At 45.3% G+C, this 19004-nt stretch overlaps 1 protein-coding gene across 1 annotated transcript; it reads right to left on the minus strand.

Moving 5' to 3' along the window:
* Window positions 1-5165: 5165 nt before the first annotated feature.
* LOC114603489 (phospholipase A2 inhibitor NAI-like) lies at window positions 5166-17801 on the minus strand. The gene is made up of 8 exons (XM_077932176.1): window positions 17255-17801; window positions 15767-15963; window positions 13965-14084; window positions 12347-12481; window positions 10646-10786; window positions 9464-9607; window positions 8701-8838; window positions 5166-6198 (listed from the first exon to the last, which is right to left on the minus strand). The coding sequence occupies exons 2-8, from the start codon at window positions 15813-15815 to the stop codon at window positions 5993-5995; spliced, it is 933 nt and encodes a 310-aa protein (XP_077788302.1). The 5' UTR covers window positions 15816-15963; window positions 17255-17801; the 3' UTR covers window positions 5166-5992.
* Between the last annotated feature and the right edge of the window lie 1203 nt (window positions 17802-19004).

Genomic DNA, 19004 nt, shown 5'->3' on the forward strand with positions numbered 1-19004 from the left:
TACTTCTCCCCACCCAAAAAAAAAACCTTTATAACATTTGTTATAACCCCAGATGGGCGGGGTAGAAATAATAAATTATTATAATTATAATTATTCAGTTGAGGGGTTGCACAGGCAAATGAACTGCAATCTGACTGAAGATGGGTCATCACAATACAGTGGTACCTCAGAAGTCGAATGGAATCTGTTCCGGAAGTCTGTTCGACTTCCAAAACATTCGGAAACCAAGGCGCGGCTTCCAATTGGCTTCAGGAAGCTTCTGCAACCAATCGGAAGCCACAGAGCCATATCGTATGTTCAGATTCCAAAGAACGTTCACAAACCGGAACACTCACTTCTGGGTTTGCGGCATTTGGGAGACAAAACGTTTGACTCGCAAGGCATTCGTGAGCCAAGTTATGACTGTACATCCTAAAAGCATCTTTGGGACAAAGGAAAAGTGGGGAGTCCCAAGGCAATCCAGGTTCAAATTCCTGCTCATCCTGAAAGCAAATTTGCTGATGTTGGGCCAGATTCTCACTTTCAATCCAGCCTACCCCATAGGGTTGTTGAAATGATAAAACAGGAGGTAGACCATGAACAGTGCTCTGTGCTCCATAGAGGGAGGACAGGAGAAAAATATAACTACATAAATGAATGAAGATGGATGGAGAAATACAGAGAGGAAGCTGACCAAGGGCGCACCCACACTCCTGCTTGTCCCATGCCTTGAAAGCTTGGGTCCAAGTAGTTCTCCAATTGTCCTGTACTTTATAGGCATGGATCTGAGCAGTTTTCTGTTTGCCCTGCTGCTTTCCCGAGAAAGCCCTCTCTTGAGCACAAATATCAAGCAGTAAAGGGTGGTTTTTCCCGGGGGGGGGGGGTGCAACACAACAAGCAGAAATCTGGATGAGCCCAGAGTTCACTTCCAGGCAGGGGATGATGATGATTTCCAATAATTTAACACGCAACATTAAAAATGGCTTAAGACAACTTACAGTAAAAGGGCAATTCACATATTGCAAGGGGGATGTTGACAACAATTTGTTTGTTTTTAACTGAGGGCCCCAGGAGATCCATGCACATGCATGACAATTTGCACTCGTGCTGCTATCAGTGGTCATACGCAATCCTGCTTTCAACGCTGGTTGTGCCCGCAAAGGTTTTGGGGTGATCACACTGCTTCCTTTCTAAGCAGTGCCTATCCCGCAACTTCCTAGTGAAATCCTGTAACTTCTTACACCACAAATGTTCTGGTTTGCTTTCCTTCTGCTTTTTGTTGTGCCATAGCCCTTCTGGACAGCAATAATAAATTCACCACAATGCACTATTGTTGTGTCAAGACTGTGTTGCAGAATGCATCCACAGTAAAACGCCAGCCTCAAGGGTCCCTTGTTTGATTTCTCCTGGAAAGGGTAAATTCAGATTAAATTGACAACAATGCCCTGCAGATGCTGTTTTTTAAAAATTGTTGCACACATGAGGAGCACCCATGATAGATACCTATCTGGAAGCACCCAGAGAGAAAGGAAGTTGGAGGTGATCAGTTAAGCCCAAAACAGCACATGGAATAACAATATTTAAAAGAGTTGATATACTGCAGGTTGATGGATAGATCTTGGCTTTGAAGCCTGATGCTTTAGAGTTTCTGTGTCTGTCCCTCAGAACTGGGGTTGGGGGTCCTCATAAGCTTGTCAATAGTTCCTTGTTAACATCAATAAGGACAAACAAGGGCCACATTCACACCATACATTTAAAGTGCTTTGATACAGCTTTAAATAACAATGGCTTCCCTCAAAGCATTCTGGGAGCCGTCATCAGTTAAGGGTACTGAGAGCTGCTCCCCTCCCAAAGAGACCATACCCAGAGTGGTTTAACAATCCATCTTCACAGAGGACTCTGGGAATTGCAGCTCTGCGAGAGGAATAGAGGGCCTCCTAGCAGCTCTCAGAACCCTTAACAAACTACAGCTCCCACAATTCTTTGGGGGAAGCAGCGCCCTAGGTTCCTCCCTATCCAAGGTCTCTCTCTTACCTTGGACTCTGCTTTGAGATGCAAGGCTTTCTGGCTGGAGATACCACCCTCTTCTCTTCAGGAGTGACTCAGTTTCCCACTTCCCTGCGTTCCTTCCTCCTTTGAGGAGGAAGGGCTGAAACCGCCCTAAAAATAAGCAGATGCCAACGACTGTTCCGGAGCCAACTCCGCTCTGCTTTGCCAGAAAACACTGCTCCTATTCCAAGCTCTCGGCACGGTTCCCACAGTCATTTTTCATCTTCCAGAGTCCACAAGGGCCCTCCCCAAAGCCAGCAGGTTGCTGTGCCTCATTATTATCCTAATTACCTTGCATCACGGGAGGGTACGGCCTTTTTATGAAACATGCTGTTTGGCTGCAGCTCAGCCCTGATGGTTTTAATTCACATCCGTAAGTGAAGGAGCAGCTTCCAGAGGGTGGGAGACGATGCATTAAGGCTCCTCCTGACTTGCTTGTGCAAAGACTACACCGTGGTTAGATGCCGGGTGCTTCCAGAGAAGTTGTTTGTCAATCATCCACCCTGATTTGTTTGCGGGGAGGTTGGAGAGTGTGTTGGCTCCTTAACGAGCATCCTTTCTGTGTGGAGGTGAGATGCCCTTGCATCACAGGAAGTGTCAGTCACTTTCCAGCACATCTTCCCATCACTTTCCTTCTTGCACAACCCAAAGCGGGTTTGTTACACAGGACCTCCCAATCGACTTCTCTCGCCCTTTTAAGAATGGCTGCTAGCCAAGGTGACTGTTCTACACCCACAGTATGCCTCTGAACGCCAGCTTCTGAGATGCACGGGTGTGGAGATTGCAGTTGTGCTCAGGCCCAGCTTCTCAGCTTCCCATATGCATCTGGTTGGCCGCTGTGAGGTTAGATGGGCCTTTGGTTTGGTCCAGCAGAACTCTATGTCCTATTGCTGGGGTGGAGAACCTCACGCCCAGGGTGTGTGTAGAATGCAACCTGCCATGTCTCTCTTTCTGGCCCTTGGGTCTCTCTCCCCACCATCATTCCTCTCTCCTGGCCAATTAGAAAGGATCCCAAGTGACAAGGCTGGGGAAAAGCTCCACCAGAGATTTAGGAGAGTCCTTGTGCGCTTTGGGTTTTGAAAATCCAAAAATACGCCCTTTGGGTGGGAGTGGGGGAGAGAGACATCATTTAATAAAATAGGAATACAGTGGACGCTCAGGTTGCAAACGTGATCTGTGCGGGATGCACATTTGCAACTCGCAGTGGTGCATTTGCACAAGAGCGGGTTGCAATTTGGCGCGTCTGCACATGTGCAAAGTGCAATTTAGCACTTCTGCGCATGTGCGACCGCCGAAACCCGTAAGTAACCCACTTCAGTACTTCCAGGTTTCGGCGGTCCGCAACCCAAAAAAACGCAACCTGAAGCGTCTGTAACCTGAGGTATGACTGTATAGGAAGCTGCTTTATATTGAGTCAAGTTCCTGATCCATCTAGCTTAGTATGTTGGAATAGCTCAGCCAGTAGAGCATGAGACTCTTAATCTCAGTGTCGTGGGTTCAAGCCCCATGTTGGGCAAAAGATTCCTGCATTGCAGGCGGTTGGACCAGATGACCCTCGTGGTCCCTTCCAACTCTGCAGTTCTGTAACTTGGTGATTCTGCAGCAGCTGTCCGGGATCTCAGACAAGATTCTCTCCCAGGCCTCCCGAGAAATGGCAAGGATTGAACCTGAGACCTTCTGCATGGAATGCAGATGCTAAACAGGAGGGAGGTGTGCGTTTGTAGCTGTAGGTGAGCCTATTTTGAAATTAATGCTTCCGAAGGTCTTTGGCAAAAGCTGGCATTGGATCCCATGGGAACACATCCTTCTCCTGGCTTGCTAACATAACACAAACAAGTCGTAATTATTTTCCATTGCCAAATGTTAGTAGGGATGGTGCAGACCTCTGTGTGTGTGTGCGCGTGCATGCACACACACACACATGTTTAAGAAATTTAAGGGCTGCAGCTCAGTGACTGAGCATCCACTTTGCATACAAAATTCAATTCCTGGCATCTCCAGGTAGAGCTGGGAAAGTCATTTACCTGAAGCCCTAGATAACTGCTGCCAGTCAGAGCCATAGAAAACACTGAGTTAGATGGGTCAATGGTTTGCCTCTTGGCATAAGCAACCTCTCGTGTTCTACACACACCTCTGTCTCTCTCTGTGTGTGCGTGCCCGCACACACACACACACACACTTATATCCTTACCTCATACACAGAAACACTTGCAGAACTAATTTCTTGGGCTGGCTTCTCCGTCAGGTTTCGCTTGCCATAATATATATGCATAATTCCTTAGGCTCGCTGTCACTCTGGCGAAACTGGTTTTGCAGGGTTTTGGAGCTGCAAAATTAAAAACTAACGCAACCCGTTTAATAAGAGGCAAAAGTACACACTGCCACCAGTGATCCTTCTTTCAAGTGGCCTTCGGTTCTTGGAGCGGGGGAATGGTTGAAGCCTCTCCAAAAACGGGACTTGATGGCAAGCAACGCTGCACTCTGAATGGCCCTCTCTGACAACTTGAAGGGGTTTTTTTTTTAATCAGGATCTAAATCTCTTAATTGTTGGCAATATTGAACAGCGGGTGCTTCTAGATGTGGATGACACAATCACTGCTGTTCTGTTTTTGGCCTGTGGAATAGCAGCTTTCCAGATTTCTAATAATCTGGAGTTAAGCAAACCGTCCTTTCCATAGTGTAGAAGCATCCAATAGAAATATAGTGGTACCTCGGGTTACAGATGCTTCAGGTTACAGACGCTTCAGGTTACAGACTCCGCTAACCCACAAATAGTACTCGGGTTAAGAACTTTGCTTCAGGATGAGAACAGAAATCGTGCAGCGGTGGTGCGGTGGCAGCACCATTAGCTAAAGTGGTGCTTCAGGTTAAGAACAGCTTCAGGTTAAGAACGGACCTCTGGAATGAATTAAGTACTTAACCCGAAGTACCACTGGATAGTGTGGAAGCATCCAACAGAAATCATGAGAATGATTGTGAACCTGGAAAAGGTAATATTTTGTCTTCCCAACCTACAGGCTTTGGTTTTTGTTGAGGTGTCCCTTAACACAGCCACATTTGAGACTTGTGTTTGTGAGCCTGCGTGGATGTCCGTCATGCAGGCAGTGAGAAAATGAGACGCTTAAAAATCAAATGTCCACTCTAGCCAAGAAAGGGCATTGCATGTGAACTGTAGGTGTGGGAACCGCCCCTCCAAAAGCACCCTATTTCGACATTGTGTGTTTTGTTTATTGTTTATTTAGTACATAAAATTTCCATACCACTTGATTGTAAAAATGATAATAAAACAACAAAATTAGCAGTAAAAACAGCTATTTAAAATATTCCAAAAAAAATTAAAATCAACAATGAGCTAAAAAAAAGATTAAAACATGCTTTGACATTCTACATATCTGGGTAACCTTGTCTAAGCAAACAGGGTCTTAACAGGCACTGAAAAGAGTACAATGAAGGCTGCTGGCTGATGTCAATAGGCAGGGAGGCTGCCATAGGAAAAGGTCAATTTCTTACGAATATTTTGTGGCATTTGTAATCAAAGCAGTCAAGCAGGCATACAATATGTGAGGTAAGACAGTTTGCAGGTAAACTGGTCCCGAGTTGTTAAGGGCTTTATATACCAATAGTAACTCTTTGAACTTGGCCCAGCAGCAAATTGGTAACCACTACAGGCCTCTGGACAAAGGTGTCCTCTGTTGACTGGGGTCTTAAGTCTTTGCCGCAGCATTCTGCACTAACTGCAGCTTCCAGATCAAGGACAAGGAAAGCCCCGCATGCTGCACATTGCAGTAATCCAGTCTTGGCATGGCATATAGACAGTAGGGGAGCAGTGCTTCAGTGCCACCTCCTTCCAGGCAGATAAAGGAGCCCCCATAGCTGGCAAGCACCCATTCCCATGTATGCAACCAACCTTCAAAGACTGGCCAGATCCTTTCTTGAAGGCTCACCCAGACAGCCGCCATTATGATCAAGCCATCCATGCCAGCCACCAGGCAGAAGCAGCCACCATCAGTAGCATCTGTGGACCAGAATGCTCTCCAGCTTGGTTGCAGAAGGATGTTTTGCAACACTCAACAAAGGAATCCGGCCCCATCAGTTTGGAATAGATATCCTCGTAGCTGCTGCACATGGTCTCAGTGGCACAGCCTTTCTGAAAGGTCACAGTTCTGTTCTCTGGAAAAGAAGGAAGACAGGTTGGATTTTCTGAGGGCCATATTCCCTTCTGGGCAATCTTCTGAGGGCCGCATGGCAGCAGTGGGTGGAGCCAGAGGGGAAGTGGGCGGGGAAACTAATGGACGCTTCACCTTGTAGGATGGGCTAGTTTCTACCCACACTTAAACAACCCTCTCCATTATCGAAGTTCAAGGACAGGCAAAAAAAGAGAGAGACGTGGCCTATGGAGAGTTCTGTAGAGCATGAACTCTTAACCTCAGGGTTGTGGGTTTGAGTCCCACAAGGAGAAAGATTTCTGCATTGCGGTGGGGTTGGACTAAATGACCCTTGTGGTCCCTTCCAACTCTACAATTCTATGATTCTATGATGGCCAAATAGAGATACAGTCGTAGCTTGGAAGTCGAACGGAATCCGTTCCGGAAGTCCGTTCGAATTCCAAAACGTTCGAAAACCAAAGTGCAGCTTCTGAATCTTCTGCAGCCAATCGGAAGCCTCGGAAGCCCCATCGGATGTTCGGCTTCCAAAAATCAGTGCTTTTTTCTGGGGGGATGCGGGGGGATGCATCCCCCTAAACATTTTGTGAATCTAACTTTGGCCTCATTGAGGGGCAGTCTTTCTTTCTTTCTTTCTTTCTTTCTTTCTTTCTTTCTTTCTTTCTTTCTTTCTTTTTTTTTAAATGCTTTATTGAAATTAAAAAGAAATAACAAACAAAAATTCATCCAAAAAGTAAAATTAGTAATATATGTTACATCAGATCATGATAAATTCTTCTAATGTCTATAATTTAAGAAGTATTTCAATATGAGTAGGAAAAAGAGAGTACCCCTAAACATTTTTTTAGAAAAAAAAGTGCTGCCAAAAATAGTTCACAAACCAGAACGGTCACTTCCGGGTTTGCAATGTTCGGGAGCCAAAACATTCAGGAACTAAGCTGTTTGAAAACCAAGGTACGACTGTACCTGGTGGCTCCCCACTCCTAAATTGGAGATTTTTAGAGCAGCGTAAAACCTGCATCACATTCCACCTATGGACACTAGAGGGCGAAATGGTCCTCTTATACTAAGACATTTCCTACAAGTAAAGAATGAGTGAGAAACAACGTTTTATTGCAGGTGTATTCTGCAACATGTTCTCAACACAAGGATGGTGGATTTGCTCTGTGATGCCTCCCCAATGCTGCCACATCCTTGCTGTCCGGAGGGGCTTTAAAACTCAACCAAAGCAGGACAAAAATAAACCTGAACGTTTGTGGCATAAATAAATTACGGAGACAGGCACTCATTGGAAGTGAAGCAGTGTGGTGTCCCCAAAACAGATGCAATGCTCAATCTTTTGAAACCGGGATATCGTGTGCAAACGCCTTGATAGCATCAGGAGCACAAATCAATACGGAGGTGCAATTAAAATAATGTCTTCAGAGGCCGTGAAATTGTTCAGAATCTGCATGCTTCACTGTGGCAGGCTTATCTGGGATCAGGGCGACCTAAACCCTTTGCTTTGGTGCTTTCTACACGTCTGATGTTGGAGAGGCACACCTAATCCATCCAAAAAGGAAGACTCCAGAATGTTTGCTTACCCACATTTTTATAACACTTTAACTGTCAAGGTTTCCCCCTCGCCCGCCGAGAATCCAGGGAACTGTAGTTTGTTAAGGGTACTGAGAATTGTTAGGAGACCCCCTCCAATCACCCTCACAGGACTACAATTCCCAGAGTGGCCCGAGTAAAAGGGTTGGTTGTTAAAACCACTTTTAAATCCATGGTGTGGATGGTACAAAAGCAAGAATCTCCTGTCCTCAAAGGAACCCGGCTCCTTGTGTCTCTGCATGAATAACCGAGTTCAGATGTGCCTAAAAGAAGGGACACCAAGAACAGTGACTCAAACAGAGAAGCGATGGGGCACCTCCCCTGAGAACAAGTCACTTGGCTGTATCCTCTCTGTCAGGAGTTATTTCCTACCTGATGGAGAGGTGTTGCAGAATTAATTGCTCCTGGCACAATGGTACCTCGGTTTTCAAACGTAATCCATTCCGGAAGACCGTTTTACTTCCAAAGCGTTTGAAAACTGAGGCACAAAGGGCATTCTTCAAATTCAATGGAGAAAAAAGCTCAGCAGAAGCCGTTCGACTTCCGAGGCATGTTCAAAAACGGAAGCATTTACTTCTGGGTTTTTGGGTTTTCAGCGTTCAAAACTGAAAAGTTCAGCTTCTGAGACGATCAAAAACCGAGGTACTACTGTAGATACTGATTGGGAAGGATCAGAGCTGGAACAAAGATGTAACAAATAACCTCCTCTGTGTATGGAGACTCTCCTTGTTTAAGGTAATTTCACATGGCCCCCAAGCAGTGTATCCCAAAGGATGGATTCCTGTAGCAGCAGTTTTTCTGATCCATGCTTCTCTCTAACTCTTTGAGATAAGGAGTTGTGCCCTCTTTAGCATCTGATCAGGCCAACAGGCATGCTTCCCAGTCCTCTGTATACGCACCCTTGCCGCTTCCTTACCTCTGTCGATGACACGTACACACTGATCCATGACTCCTGTGCAATTTAAAACTTGCAGTCTGTCCTGAGCGCACTCCCCATGCCCGGACTCCTGGCAGGTATAGCATTGCAGCCCATTGGGCTGTCCGGAAGTTATGACTGTAGAGTAAAAAAAGGGGGGGGGGACTTTAGTGATGATCTATTCAATTTCTTAAATAACCTTTCTCCAAAGTGCCTCAAGGCAACTTACAGAAATGATGGGTTTTATGTAATGCTGCACCAGCGGGGTTCTGCTGGCCCCCTCCTTTGCGCTGGGCTCAACACTCAACCCCCCCCCCCCAATGATGCCACATCATACACATGAAGTCACAGAATTGTAGAGTTGGAAAGGACGCCATGGGTCATCTAGCCCAACCCCCTGCAATGCAGGAATCTCATCTAAAGCATCCCTTACAGAATAGTGCATGCAATGCGCACCAGTGTGTGATATGTGCTGGACCCCCTCAATCTTGGGCACAAGACAGCACCTCTATCTTCTGAAAAATGAGTACAATTTTTACCTAAATTAAACATTCCGTGGATTTCCTATTTTTCAAAATATTAATTTGGAAGAGGCGCGACGACTCTCCTGCAACTCTCCTGTTCATTGCCATGGGGCTTGTGCTGGGGGACTTTCCTGCAGACTGTGTCCTAGATTGTTATTATTTGGCATACAGGCAGGATCCTACACCCAGGCGGTACCTACCTGACAGAAGGTTATCAGAGCACGGCAGCTGTCATTTACCTGGGAAGCTCCTGTTGTTGCAGTTGGAAGTGCTGCAGACCTTTTGCTCAACAAAGGCAAAATCTCTCCCGATCTGGTACGCCACCAGTGTGTCCTTAAAGGAACTGCCTCCACATCCCTTTATGATGGGTTCTGTTTCTTCACCTGGAGAAGCAATCATCAGGTGATGTCCACACAGAACGGGACCATTTTTGGATCTAAGAAATGCGGCTAGTAGATTGTTTTCCAATGGACACTCCACTTTTAACTCCATTTATTATCTCACTAAATACATATTACAGCTTATCCATATACTGTGTATGTTTAAATTTGCATGGTGGGTGTTATTTTGCTGTTCTGTGGAACAGCTCCCACAGTATCCACTGCCCTTTAGCATTGAGGTACTGTTCCTTTTTTGTAATTAGCTGGAAGTGCAATAAAAACAGATTTCACAAAGAACTTCATATAGTTCTATATTATCCAGCAATGCCAATGGCCAAGATCCATCTATGTCTACTCAAAAGTAAGCCCCTTTCAGCAATGGTCTCTTGTAATTTGAAGTTTCCAGTTAGCTGGCTCCACTCATTTCATTGCACGGATATGGGTTGGTGGTGCATTGCCCCTTAATTCCCCCATATTTGTCAGTTTCCGTTCCTCACTGTAGCGGAGGAGAGTAGCAAATTATTTGCTTCCTGTTTTTCCTTTCCTTTCTTTTATGGCTAAATAGCTCTCTTTCACTATAAAAGGAGTATAAAAATATGCAAATGAATTGGTAATTAAACTACTGACACACCAAGCAGGAAACAGAAGCCCTCTAACAAGGGGCAATTTATCATGAATCCAGCAGGAAGAAGTAAAATGGTGAGAACAAAAAAACAGAAAGCATTTAATTAAAGGAACAGTTACCTCGAAAGGTTTTTGTAGTGCTTTGCCTGTCCAGCCTAGAAAGACCAGCTCTGCAATTGCATTTTATTGCAAAACACACACAGTCTTAAAAACATAGGAGAGCAACTCAGAAAACCTTGAAACATGTTTTTCCAACACCATGTGCATCATTTGCAATGGTGATTACGCAACAGGTTGTGGTTGCAGAGTTTTCCCTGCACCTATTGGCTAGTGACCATCACATCCTTAGCGATGCCTTAGTCTCTCCTATCCCCGTGCCTGTGCGCTTTGAATGCTTTGGTACCCACTTGGCAATACCTGGCAGGAGGCGCTGGGAGATCTGCACACACTGGTCTTCACTCCCATAGCATGGCTCTGTGGGCGCATTGTGACCACATTCAGCTGCGCTCCCGATGCAGGTTTGACACTGCACACCATTTTTTGATCCATTTCCATGAACTGTTGGAAGCAACAATGAGCAGCAGGGGGAGAGACAGAGATCATCAGATTCCAGCCCATTTCGCCACCTGAGGCAAAATGGAAATTGCCACCTACTGCCCCCCTCTCACCCACATGCCCACCATTTCTGCCACCTCCTCCCAGCTCTCAGCAAACTTGGCAAAAGCCAGAGCACTCCTCAGAGCATTGCCATTCAGCTCTCCCCGCCCCAGGGAGGGGGTCACCTGATCAGCAACATGGCATGCAGAAACACCCTGGCTGTCACCAAACTCAACAGGAGCCAGGGTGCTCCTCAAAGCATTCCACTTGGGAAAGATAAGCAGCAACACTGTGCACTGCAACACCTCCCTCTTGGCAGCAGAAGAGGTGGGGCAGGCAGAATGCTGCCTCTTGCACTTCTGCCACCTGAGGCAGACTCTTCACCCGACCTCATGGGCAGGCTCTGTCACATCCCCTAATTGGAGGCCCTTCTTTGTGTGTTCCCTCTGGCAGATGATGTATGAGGATGAGAAAATGGGCCTTTTCTGTAGTATGTGGAATACTATCCCCATGAAGGCTTGCCAGGCACCGACACTGATAACTTTTCAGTGTTAACCTTTTTCTTTGCAGCAGTTGGTGACTGGTTTCTTTTTCCTTGGGGAGCTGTTCTGTGGTGGCCAGACCTACATTAGGGGGATGGAGGGGTTGGGTTGCAAGTTCTCCATTGATTTCAGCATGTCTACTCAGAGTAGGACTGGCTTTGGATGCAACGCAATCGGTTTTGGCTTTCAATTGTTTTGTTTTTCATGTTCTGTATAGCTTGCTTTGCTCTGTCACTTTGAGACACTTGTGCAAAGAGGAGGAGGAGGAGGAGGAGGAGGAGGTGGAGGAGGAGGAGGAGGAGGTGGAGGAGGAGGAGGAGGAGGAGGAGGAGGAGGAGGAGAAGAAGAAGAAAAAGAAGAAGAAGAAGAAGAAGAAGAAGAAGAAGAAGAAGAAGAAGAAGAAGAAGAAGAAGAAGTAGTTGTTTTATTTTTAGGAACTCATTAAGGAAAACGTTCCATCAGCACAAATATTCCAGCTTGCTCTGACAGAATATTATTCCCTCTCCTGCCCCTGAATACTATTGTGCCCCCCACAGATTGCAAGCCAATTTCACGGAGCACACCAAGGGAAGGGAGGGGAAGCCCCACTCTGCTAGCAGAAGTCCTTGCATGGACTTCCACTAGTGGGACTAATTAGTTGGATAGGTGACTAAGTATATATATATATATATATACTGTTGCTATATCTGTATAGTCCCTGTTATACCTAATTGCAAATTCAAATGTATCCCTATCATGTTTTATGACTTCCTTGATATTGTATGTGGGCTGGAACTGTTCTGTGACCGAAATAATAAATTAATTCATTCATTCATTCATCAGTTGAAAAGGATTATTATTATTATTATTATTATTATTATTATTATTAATTACTGGCAAAGCACTGAGGTGATGTTTTCATGAAAGTGTTTATCACTGCCCCCAACGGCTAAATTCAGATCACATCAACATGGGCATGCACCATTTCTGTACCACATACCATCACGTGTCAGAGGCTGGCATAGATCGAAGGAGCAACAAAACATCGACCAGCTTAAAGATCCCCTGTTCCCTTTCTGATAGCGGCGGCACAAATTCGAGTCGCTGCAGCCCAGTTTCACCGTTCCTGCATCCACTGCAAACAGAAGATCAAACAAAGGAGTTAACCCATTGCCAGCGTAGGGTGCTATTGCAAGTGTCATTTTAGATTTGCAAAGGATGTTATGTCTGGTCCAGGTCCAGTGTAAATAATTTTGTAAATAAACTCAAAGAAGAAGAAGAAGTGGGGCCTTGAAATTCCCCACTGCTGGTGAGCAGACTGGCAGACGCACAGGTCCCCTGGTCAGTTTTCACCTCTGTGGTGAGATGTACTTTAATTAAAGTACAGGGATTTTTTTACGTTATAGCAAGTATTTAAATTACGGAAAATGCTTGAATTATGGGACTAAGCTGTCTCAGCCAAAGGACCACATTCTCGGTAACCTTCCACAGCTCACATGCCAGCGGTGGATCGGACAAGAGGCAAAAGTGAGTGGAGAAGCAAAGGCAAATTTCCGCTTTGTACAGTAGGCAAGTTTCTGCATGCATTCACGCACCCTTCGTTGTCCTCCACCCGGGGAAGCATTATCAGGGTCCAAGGACACATTCCAGCAAGGCGGACACATTCCAGCAAGGCAGACACACTCAAGCATAGTCTGGAAGGGCTGTAGCCTGAGAACAGTTGCAAGAGCCAAACAGAGAGAGTTGGAGACTGGCTCAGATTCCCTACTGCTGCTCTATAGCCTGCCATGACAGATGCTCAGAGGCCTGCTGCTCAATGATCCTGGAGCAATGCAGAGCATCTTGCTCAACCCCATTTCCTCACCAGACATTGGCTAGCTGCTGCCTCTTGTTAAATTTTGAGGAATGTCCATAGAGAGGCCTGAGCCCCAATCAAATGGTCGCTAATGCATTTCTGATCTCCTGTCACTGTCTGAATAAGTGTCCACCTGTCCCTATTTTCCTGGGACGGTCCCAGATTTACAGAAGCCATCCCGGTTTCCGATTTGGTACCCAAATGTCCCTCTTTCTCTTAGGATGTCCTTATTTTCATCGGAGAAATGTTGGAGGATATGGGGTTATGCAATCCCCAAGCCAAGAGCCAGTGTGGTGTGGTGGTTAAAAGTGGTAGACTCGTAATCTGGTGAACCAGGTTCGCGTCTCCGCTCCTCCACATGCAGCTGCTGGGTGACCTTGGGCTAGTCACACTTCTTTGAAGTCTCTCAGCCCCACTTACCTCACAGAGTGTTTGTTGTGGGGGAGGAAGGGAAAGGAGAATGTTAGCCGCTTTGAGAATCCTTAGGGTAGTGAAAAAGCAGGATATCAAATCCAAACTCTTCTATACAACCTTTAGAAGGCAGCCCTGTCTAGGGTAGGTTTTTTTTAATGTTTAACTTTTTATTAGTATGTTTATATATTGAAAGCTGCCCAGAGCAGCTGGAGCAACCCAGTCAGGTGGGTGGGGTATAAATAATAAAATTATATTATTATTATTATTATTATTATTATTATTATTATTATTATTATGGAATGGGACATCCCTATTTTCATTGGAGGAATGTTGGAGGGTATGCACTTACAACCAGCGTAGTCCTTGGTCTCAATGAAGCAAGCGTCTTGAGACTGGTCGCAAACCTCCACTTCGTTCTTTGCACACTTCCCGTTCTTGCTCAAGCACTTCTGGCATGTCAAGCTGTCAGCTGGAGAAAGACACAAAGATAATGTCTGCTTTTTCCATGCTACGTTAACCTGCGCTGGGGATGCACAGGCCCTCTCAGGGGCCCAGAGAGGCTGCTTCCAGCTTTTGATATGCTAAGTCATAAGAACAGCTAGTAGTAGCTTGTTCATATAGTTAAATGATTTCATCGCAGAATAAGCTTATGCCATCTGAACGGACATATTTCTCTTTATACTATATTTGCACTGGTCTGTCATCACCCTGCTTTTATGGGCTGTCTCCCAAGCTTCTAAAGGTGGGGGAAAGGAAGAGGGGCAGGAAGAAAAAATAGGGGGATCCATATCTGTAGTAAATGACTTGCAGAGGAAGAAAGGTCCCTGTGTGTGTGACAGTTGTAGTCTTCTGTGGACAGGGGGGAAAGCGAAGGGAGGAACTGGGGAAGAGGCAGGTGAAATTGGATTAAAAGTGGCATTTGGAGGAATGGGATGTAAGGAGGAAGGGAGGACAGTTTCAGGGCTCTGGGTAAGAACTGCTTGTCAGTTTCTTCCTCCTTAGTCTCAAATTCCTCTAAGAAATTCCTCTAAGGAAGAAGAAAGGTATGAGCAAAAGCTGGCTTACTTGCCCCTGCCTGTCATTGCCTCTGACTCTTCCTGTATTGGGCTCTAGCGCCACCCACTGTTGGGCTCCTTGCCTTCTGCCCTACCAGTCCAATGCAAACCAACCACCACTTCTGCTTCAACTAATGTTTCAACCCTGCCCCTCTGGTCTTGGTAGGATTTGGGCTCAATGACAGCTTCAATCTTATGCACCATCTGAGAGTAAGCACTGTGACTGCTGCTTCTGGAAAATAAAAAAGTAACATGCATATTATTGCATTGTAAAGTTAGCTATATGACGGTCGAACAAATGTACTGTGGCTTTTGCAAACTAAAGTTGAAAGCTCAAATTTTGTGGGGGGTGGGGAGAGCTGGAATAGAGGAGCCCTTAATAAAATCCAATGGCCCCTTTCTCCGGCCCACAAGTTTTAGCCATATTTATGACCCCCATCAAACCTCTCCATTCTTAAGGAAATCAGCCCTGAGTGCTCCCTGGAAGGACAGATCGTGAAGCTGAGGCTCCAATACTTTGGCCACCTCATGAGAAGAGAAGACTCCCTGGAAAAGACCCTGATGCTGGGAAAGATGGAGGGCACAAGGAGAAGGGGACGACAGAGGACGAGATGGTTGGATAGTGTTCTCGAAGCTACCAGCATGAGTTTGATCAAACTGCGGGAGGCAGACAGGAGTGCCAGGCGTGCTCTGGTCCATGGGGTCACGAAGAGTCAGACACGACTAAACGACAACAACCTCAATAGACACAGGAAGTCTATTGAGTTCAATGGGACATACTCTCATTTTAATGTATATAGGATTTCAGCCTAAGCAAGACAACACATAAGGTAAGGGGGGTGAAGCTATTCTGCCCCTTCCCCCGTAATCTAAGTACCACAAAAGTCCACTTCTAGAGGGCTAGAGAATTAATTGCAATATATTGCATAGCTGCATATCTTTCAGACATGTTAGTCCCCATCCACCTGAATTGCCCTCTATGCAAGCCTTGCTGAAGTTAGCAGGGCTTGGCCCAAGAGGTGCTCTCAATAGATCAACCCACTCAGTTCCCACATCACACAATGCGCACATGCAGCCAGATGCACCTGAGACTTACCTGCGCCGAGGCAGAACATGAAGATCACAAGGGACACCTGAAACTTCATGGCAGCGTTGATGTTCAGATGAGGAGGAGCAAACCTGGCGTGCTTCAGAGGTGAGGGCTTGTCAGGGAGCTGACTTCAGAAACATAGAATGAAGCTTGGGCAAGGATGTGTTTGAAACCTTCAGAACAGGAGATGATGAAGGGAAGAGCTGGAAAGAACAGGGGGAAACCGGCGCTTTAGGTCTTTTATTGTGGGAAGGAAGAGCGCTGCAAAGATGCGCAGATGACTCTGTCTGTAAGCCAATGATACAAATTTGCATTCAAGCACCGATTTATTGATTGATTGCAATTATATCCTGCTCTTCCAATCCAAGGAGCCCAGGGTGGCAAACAGATATACAATTTAAAAACAATGCAAAAAAACATTTTAGAACAGTTGGTGACATTCTAAAAACAATTGCAGTTAAAAACATCTCAAAGCAGTTACAATTAAAAACATGCTTCCAATCAATGATCTTGAGGTTGCCAAGTATAATATTCTTCAGCCACCAAATGCCTGGGTAAACAGGACTGTTTTTAGATTCCTCCTGAAAGTTGGTAATTATGGAGACAGGTACACTGCACCAGGGGGGGGGGTCATTCCACAACCAAGGAACCACCACTGACAAGGGCCTTTTAGATGCATAGATGCATCTGAGCAAATTAAGATGCCGGATCGCTGAGGTCTTGCCTACCTGCAGTGCCCCCAGACACTCTGTAAGCAAAATAAAACTTTCTATTTTTTTACATTTTACAACAGGGAGGGTCCATGGAAATGACCCAGGGGGTCACCCTCTAACAGCACCCCCAACAGGGAAATCCAGTTTCCCAGCTAATTTTCATCACCCTCCTTACAGAACTTGCGATGGAGAAAGTTCCCAGCAGTTGCTATCTCAAATAAGAGATGTTGAGCTAGCAACACCTGTCCGTTTCAGACTCAGGTGGTACCTGTTCACTTAAGACTTCGGGAAGAGGGAGAAATTGGATTCAGTTTGCATCTGAAGGCAAAACTAATCACACTCTGTGAAACAATATGCATTCCGAAAACCAATCACCCTTCCACATTTTAATTTTACAATGCATATGCTAAAGTGTACGTACATTCACTAATGTGCTTATTAGTGAAGCTAACATTCTAAAATGCTGCTGGGTTTTCTAATTGCAGACTGTTGTAGAAATACGGAGAACGGAATTTAAGAGTGGGGAAATAGGAAACTGTAATTGGCCAGTTTGCCTATCCCCACTTACAGTTTAAATTAAATGAAGAAGGTGATTTCTTCTAAGTTTTATCCAGAACAGACCCATTGAAATTAATGGGCTTAATATAATCATGCAAATTAATTTCAGTGGTCTGCTCTGAGTAAAACTTAACAGGAGTAAAACTTAACTCTGAGTAAAACTTAACCACCCAATGCTACTGAAAATGACTTAATTGCTGATCAGCACCACCCCCACACTTACCAGTTGTGGTTGATTTTTGCAGAGACACAAATGGATCTCCCTGCAGGTCAGTCTCGTTGCCTTGTGGTTCATATGCTGTTATGTGCTTATCCCAAACCTATCTCCATGCCTTATCTTCTGCCTCCCATCCACACAGGGGCCTGGCCATCTGGCCCACACCCCTTCCTCCCCGTCATCAATGCCACTCCTTCACTTCCATGAATCGAGAACGTTTATCATATCCAAATACGACCAAGTTCACTGCACCAGGTTGGAACATGTCATTTCTGAGGAACTGGATTGTTGCGACATGTGCCGCCACTTGGCCAACACACGAGGATTGGGAAGTCTGGGCAATCTTGAAAAACCTCATCAGAACAGTTTCTGTTTAGCAGCCACAGACCAACAGTCATTAATTATCCAACTATCTTTCTAGCGGCCTTAAAATGTAAACCTAGGTCAGGGGCCCAGCGTGGCCCTCGTGGTGTTGCAGGATTACAGAAGTCAGCCAGCCCTTCTATTGGGCAGACTGGGGCAAAGACCTCAGGTGGTGGGGAGGACATGTAAAAGGGTATTGGGAAATTATCTATAATGAATTGGGAAAACATGTTTAAAAGTACTTCCCCCAAAAAAGTACTTTGGGGATAATTCAGACTGAAATCCCCAGGTGTCAAAAAAGGTTATTTATGGATGCAGCAACTGTGGCCTGTGTTTTGTTAGCCTCAAAATGGAAAACGAGCGAGGTCCCAACCAAAGAAGAATGTCAACTTAAGTTGACAGAATATGCACAACTTGCAGACTTAACATAGAGAATAAGAGAACAAGAAGAATGTGTGTTTAGAGAAGATTGGAAAACATTTATTGAATATATGGGAAATAATTGTGTACAGCTGAAAACGCTGGCAGCATTAAGATAAATTCAACAGTGGAAAGCAAATAAGTTTTGATGGATGCAATGATGGAAAACTGATTGGTATAGTTTTTGTAAAATATGCAAGGATTTAAGATATGTAAAATGAACCATGGAAAGAGAAGAAGCGATGCCATTGATATCTTAAGGATGTATGAGTATTTGAATGAGTATTTGAAATTGAAAAACAGAAAATTTAATCCAGATATGAGGCCCTCCACCTCCAGCTCCTCCCCTGCTCTAGAAAGGACCAATGGGGTTCTCAGAGCGAGGAAATCGGGGCAAGGTGGCTATATGTGCTTGTGTCACCATCACAGTTTTTGCTCTAGTAGTTAATTGTGTCTAAAATTAGGGCCTCGTCAGTGCTGACGATACTAAAGCAGAGGCAAAAGTGAAAGTCCCCCAAAAATGTAAGCTGGGAGAGAGGCCCCTGGTGCAGGTAGCGCAGATCACGTAGCACCAATAAATCAATTTGTAAAAGACGTTCTTAATAACTTTTGGCGTGTGTGCCCTATGTCATCTACAAATAAATTACAGCAAAATGTAGTGTGTTTAACTCATCTGTGATGAACAGGGCCTTCGCGGAACTAATTGATACCTGAGGCGAAGGACAAAATAGTGAATTCCTCAGACAGAAGCGGAGTGGGCTGACAGTTGAATCTCAGCCCACATCCACATCTTACAGTTAAAGCATTATCATACCACTTTTAAGCAGACATGGTTTTCCCCAAAGAATCATGGGACTTGTAGTTTGTTATGAGTGCCAAGAGTTGTCAGGAGATACCCGTTTCCCATTTCCTGAGCAGTTTAACCATGCCTCCACGAAGGGAACTATGGAAATTGTAGGTGATTCTTTGAGGC

Source organism: Podarcis muralis, chromosome 7, assembly GCF_964188315.1.
Source record: "Podarcis muralis chromosome 7, rPodMur119.hap1.1, whole genome shotgun sequence".
NCBI lineage: Eukaryota > Metazoa > Chordata > Lepidosauria > Squamata > Lacertidae > Podarcis > Podarcis muralis.

Coding starts and splice junctions, on each gene's coding strand:
- LOC114603489 (XM_077932176.1), bottom strand. CDS start 15,815: ATGAAGTTTCAGGTGTCCCTTGTGATCTTCATGTTCTGCCTCGGCGCA. Junction 14,085..15,766: donor CATGTTCTGCCTCGGCGCAG/GTAAGTCTCAGG, acceptor GTCTTTCTCCAG/CTGACAGCTTGACATGCCAG. Junction 6,199..8,700: donor TGTACGTGTCATCGACAGAG/GTAAGGAAGCGG, acceptor CTTCTTTTCCAG/AGAACAGAACTGTGACCTTT.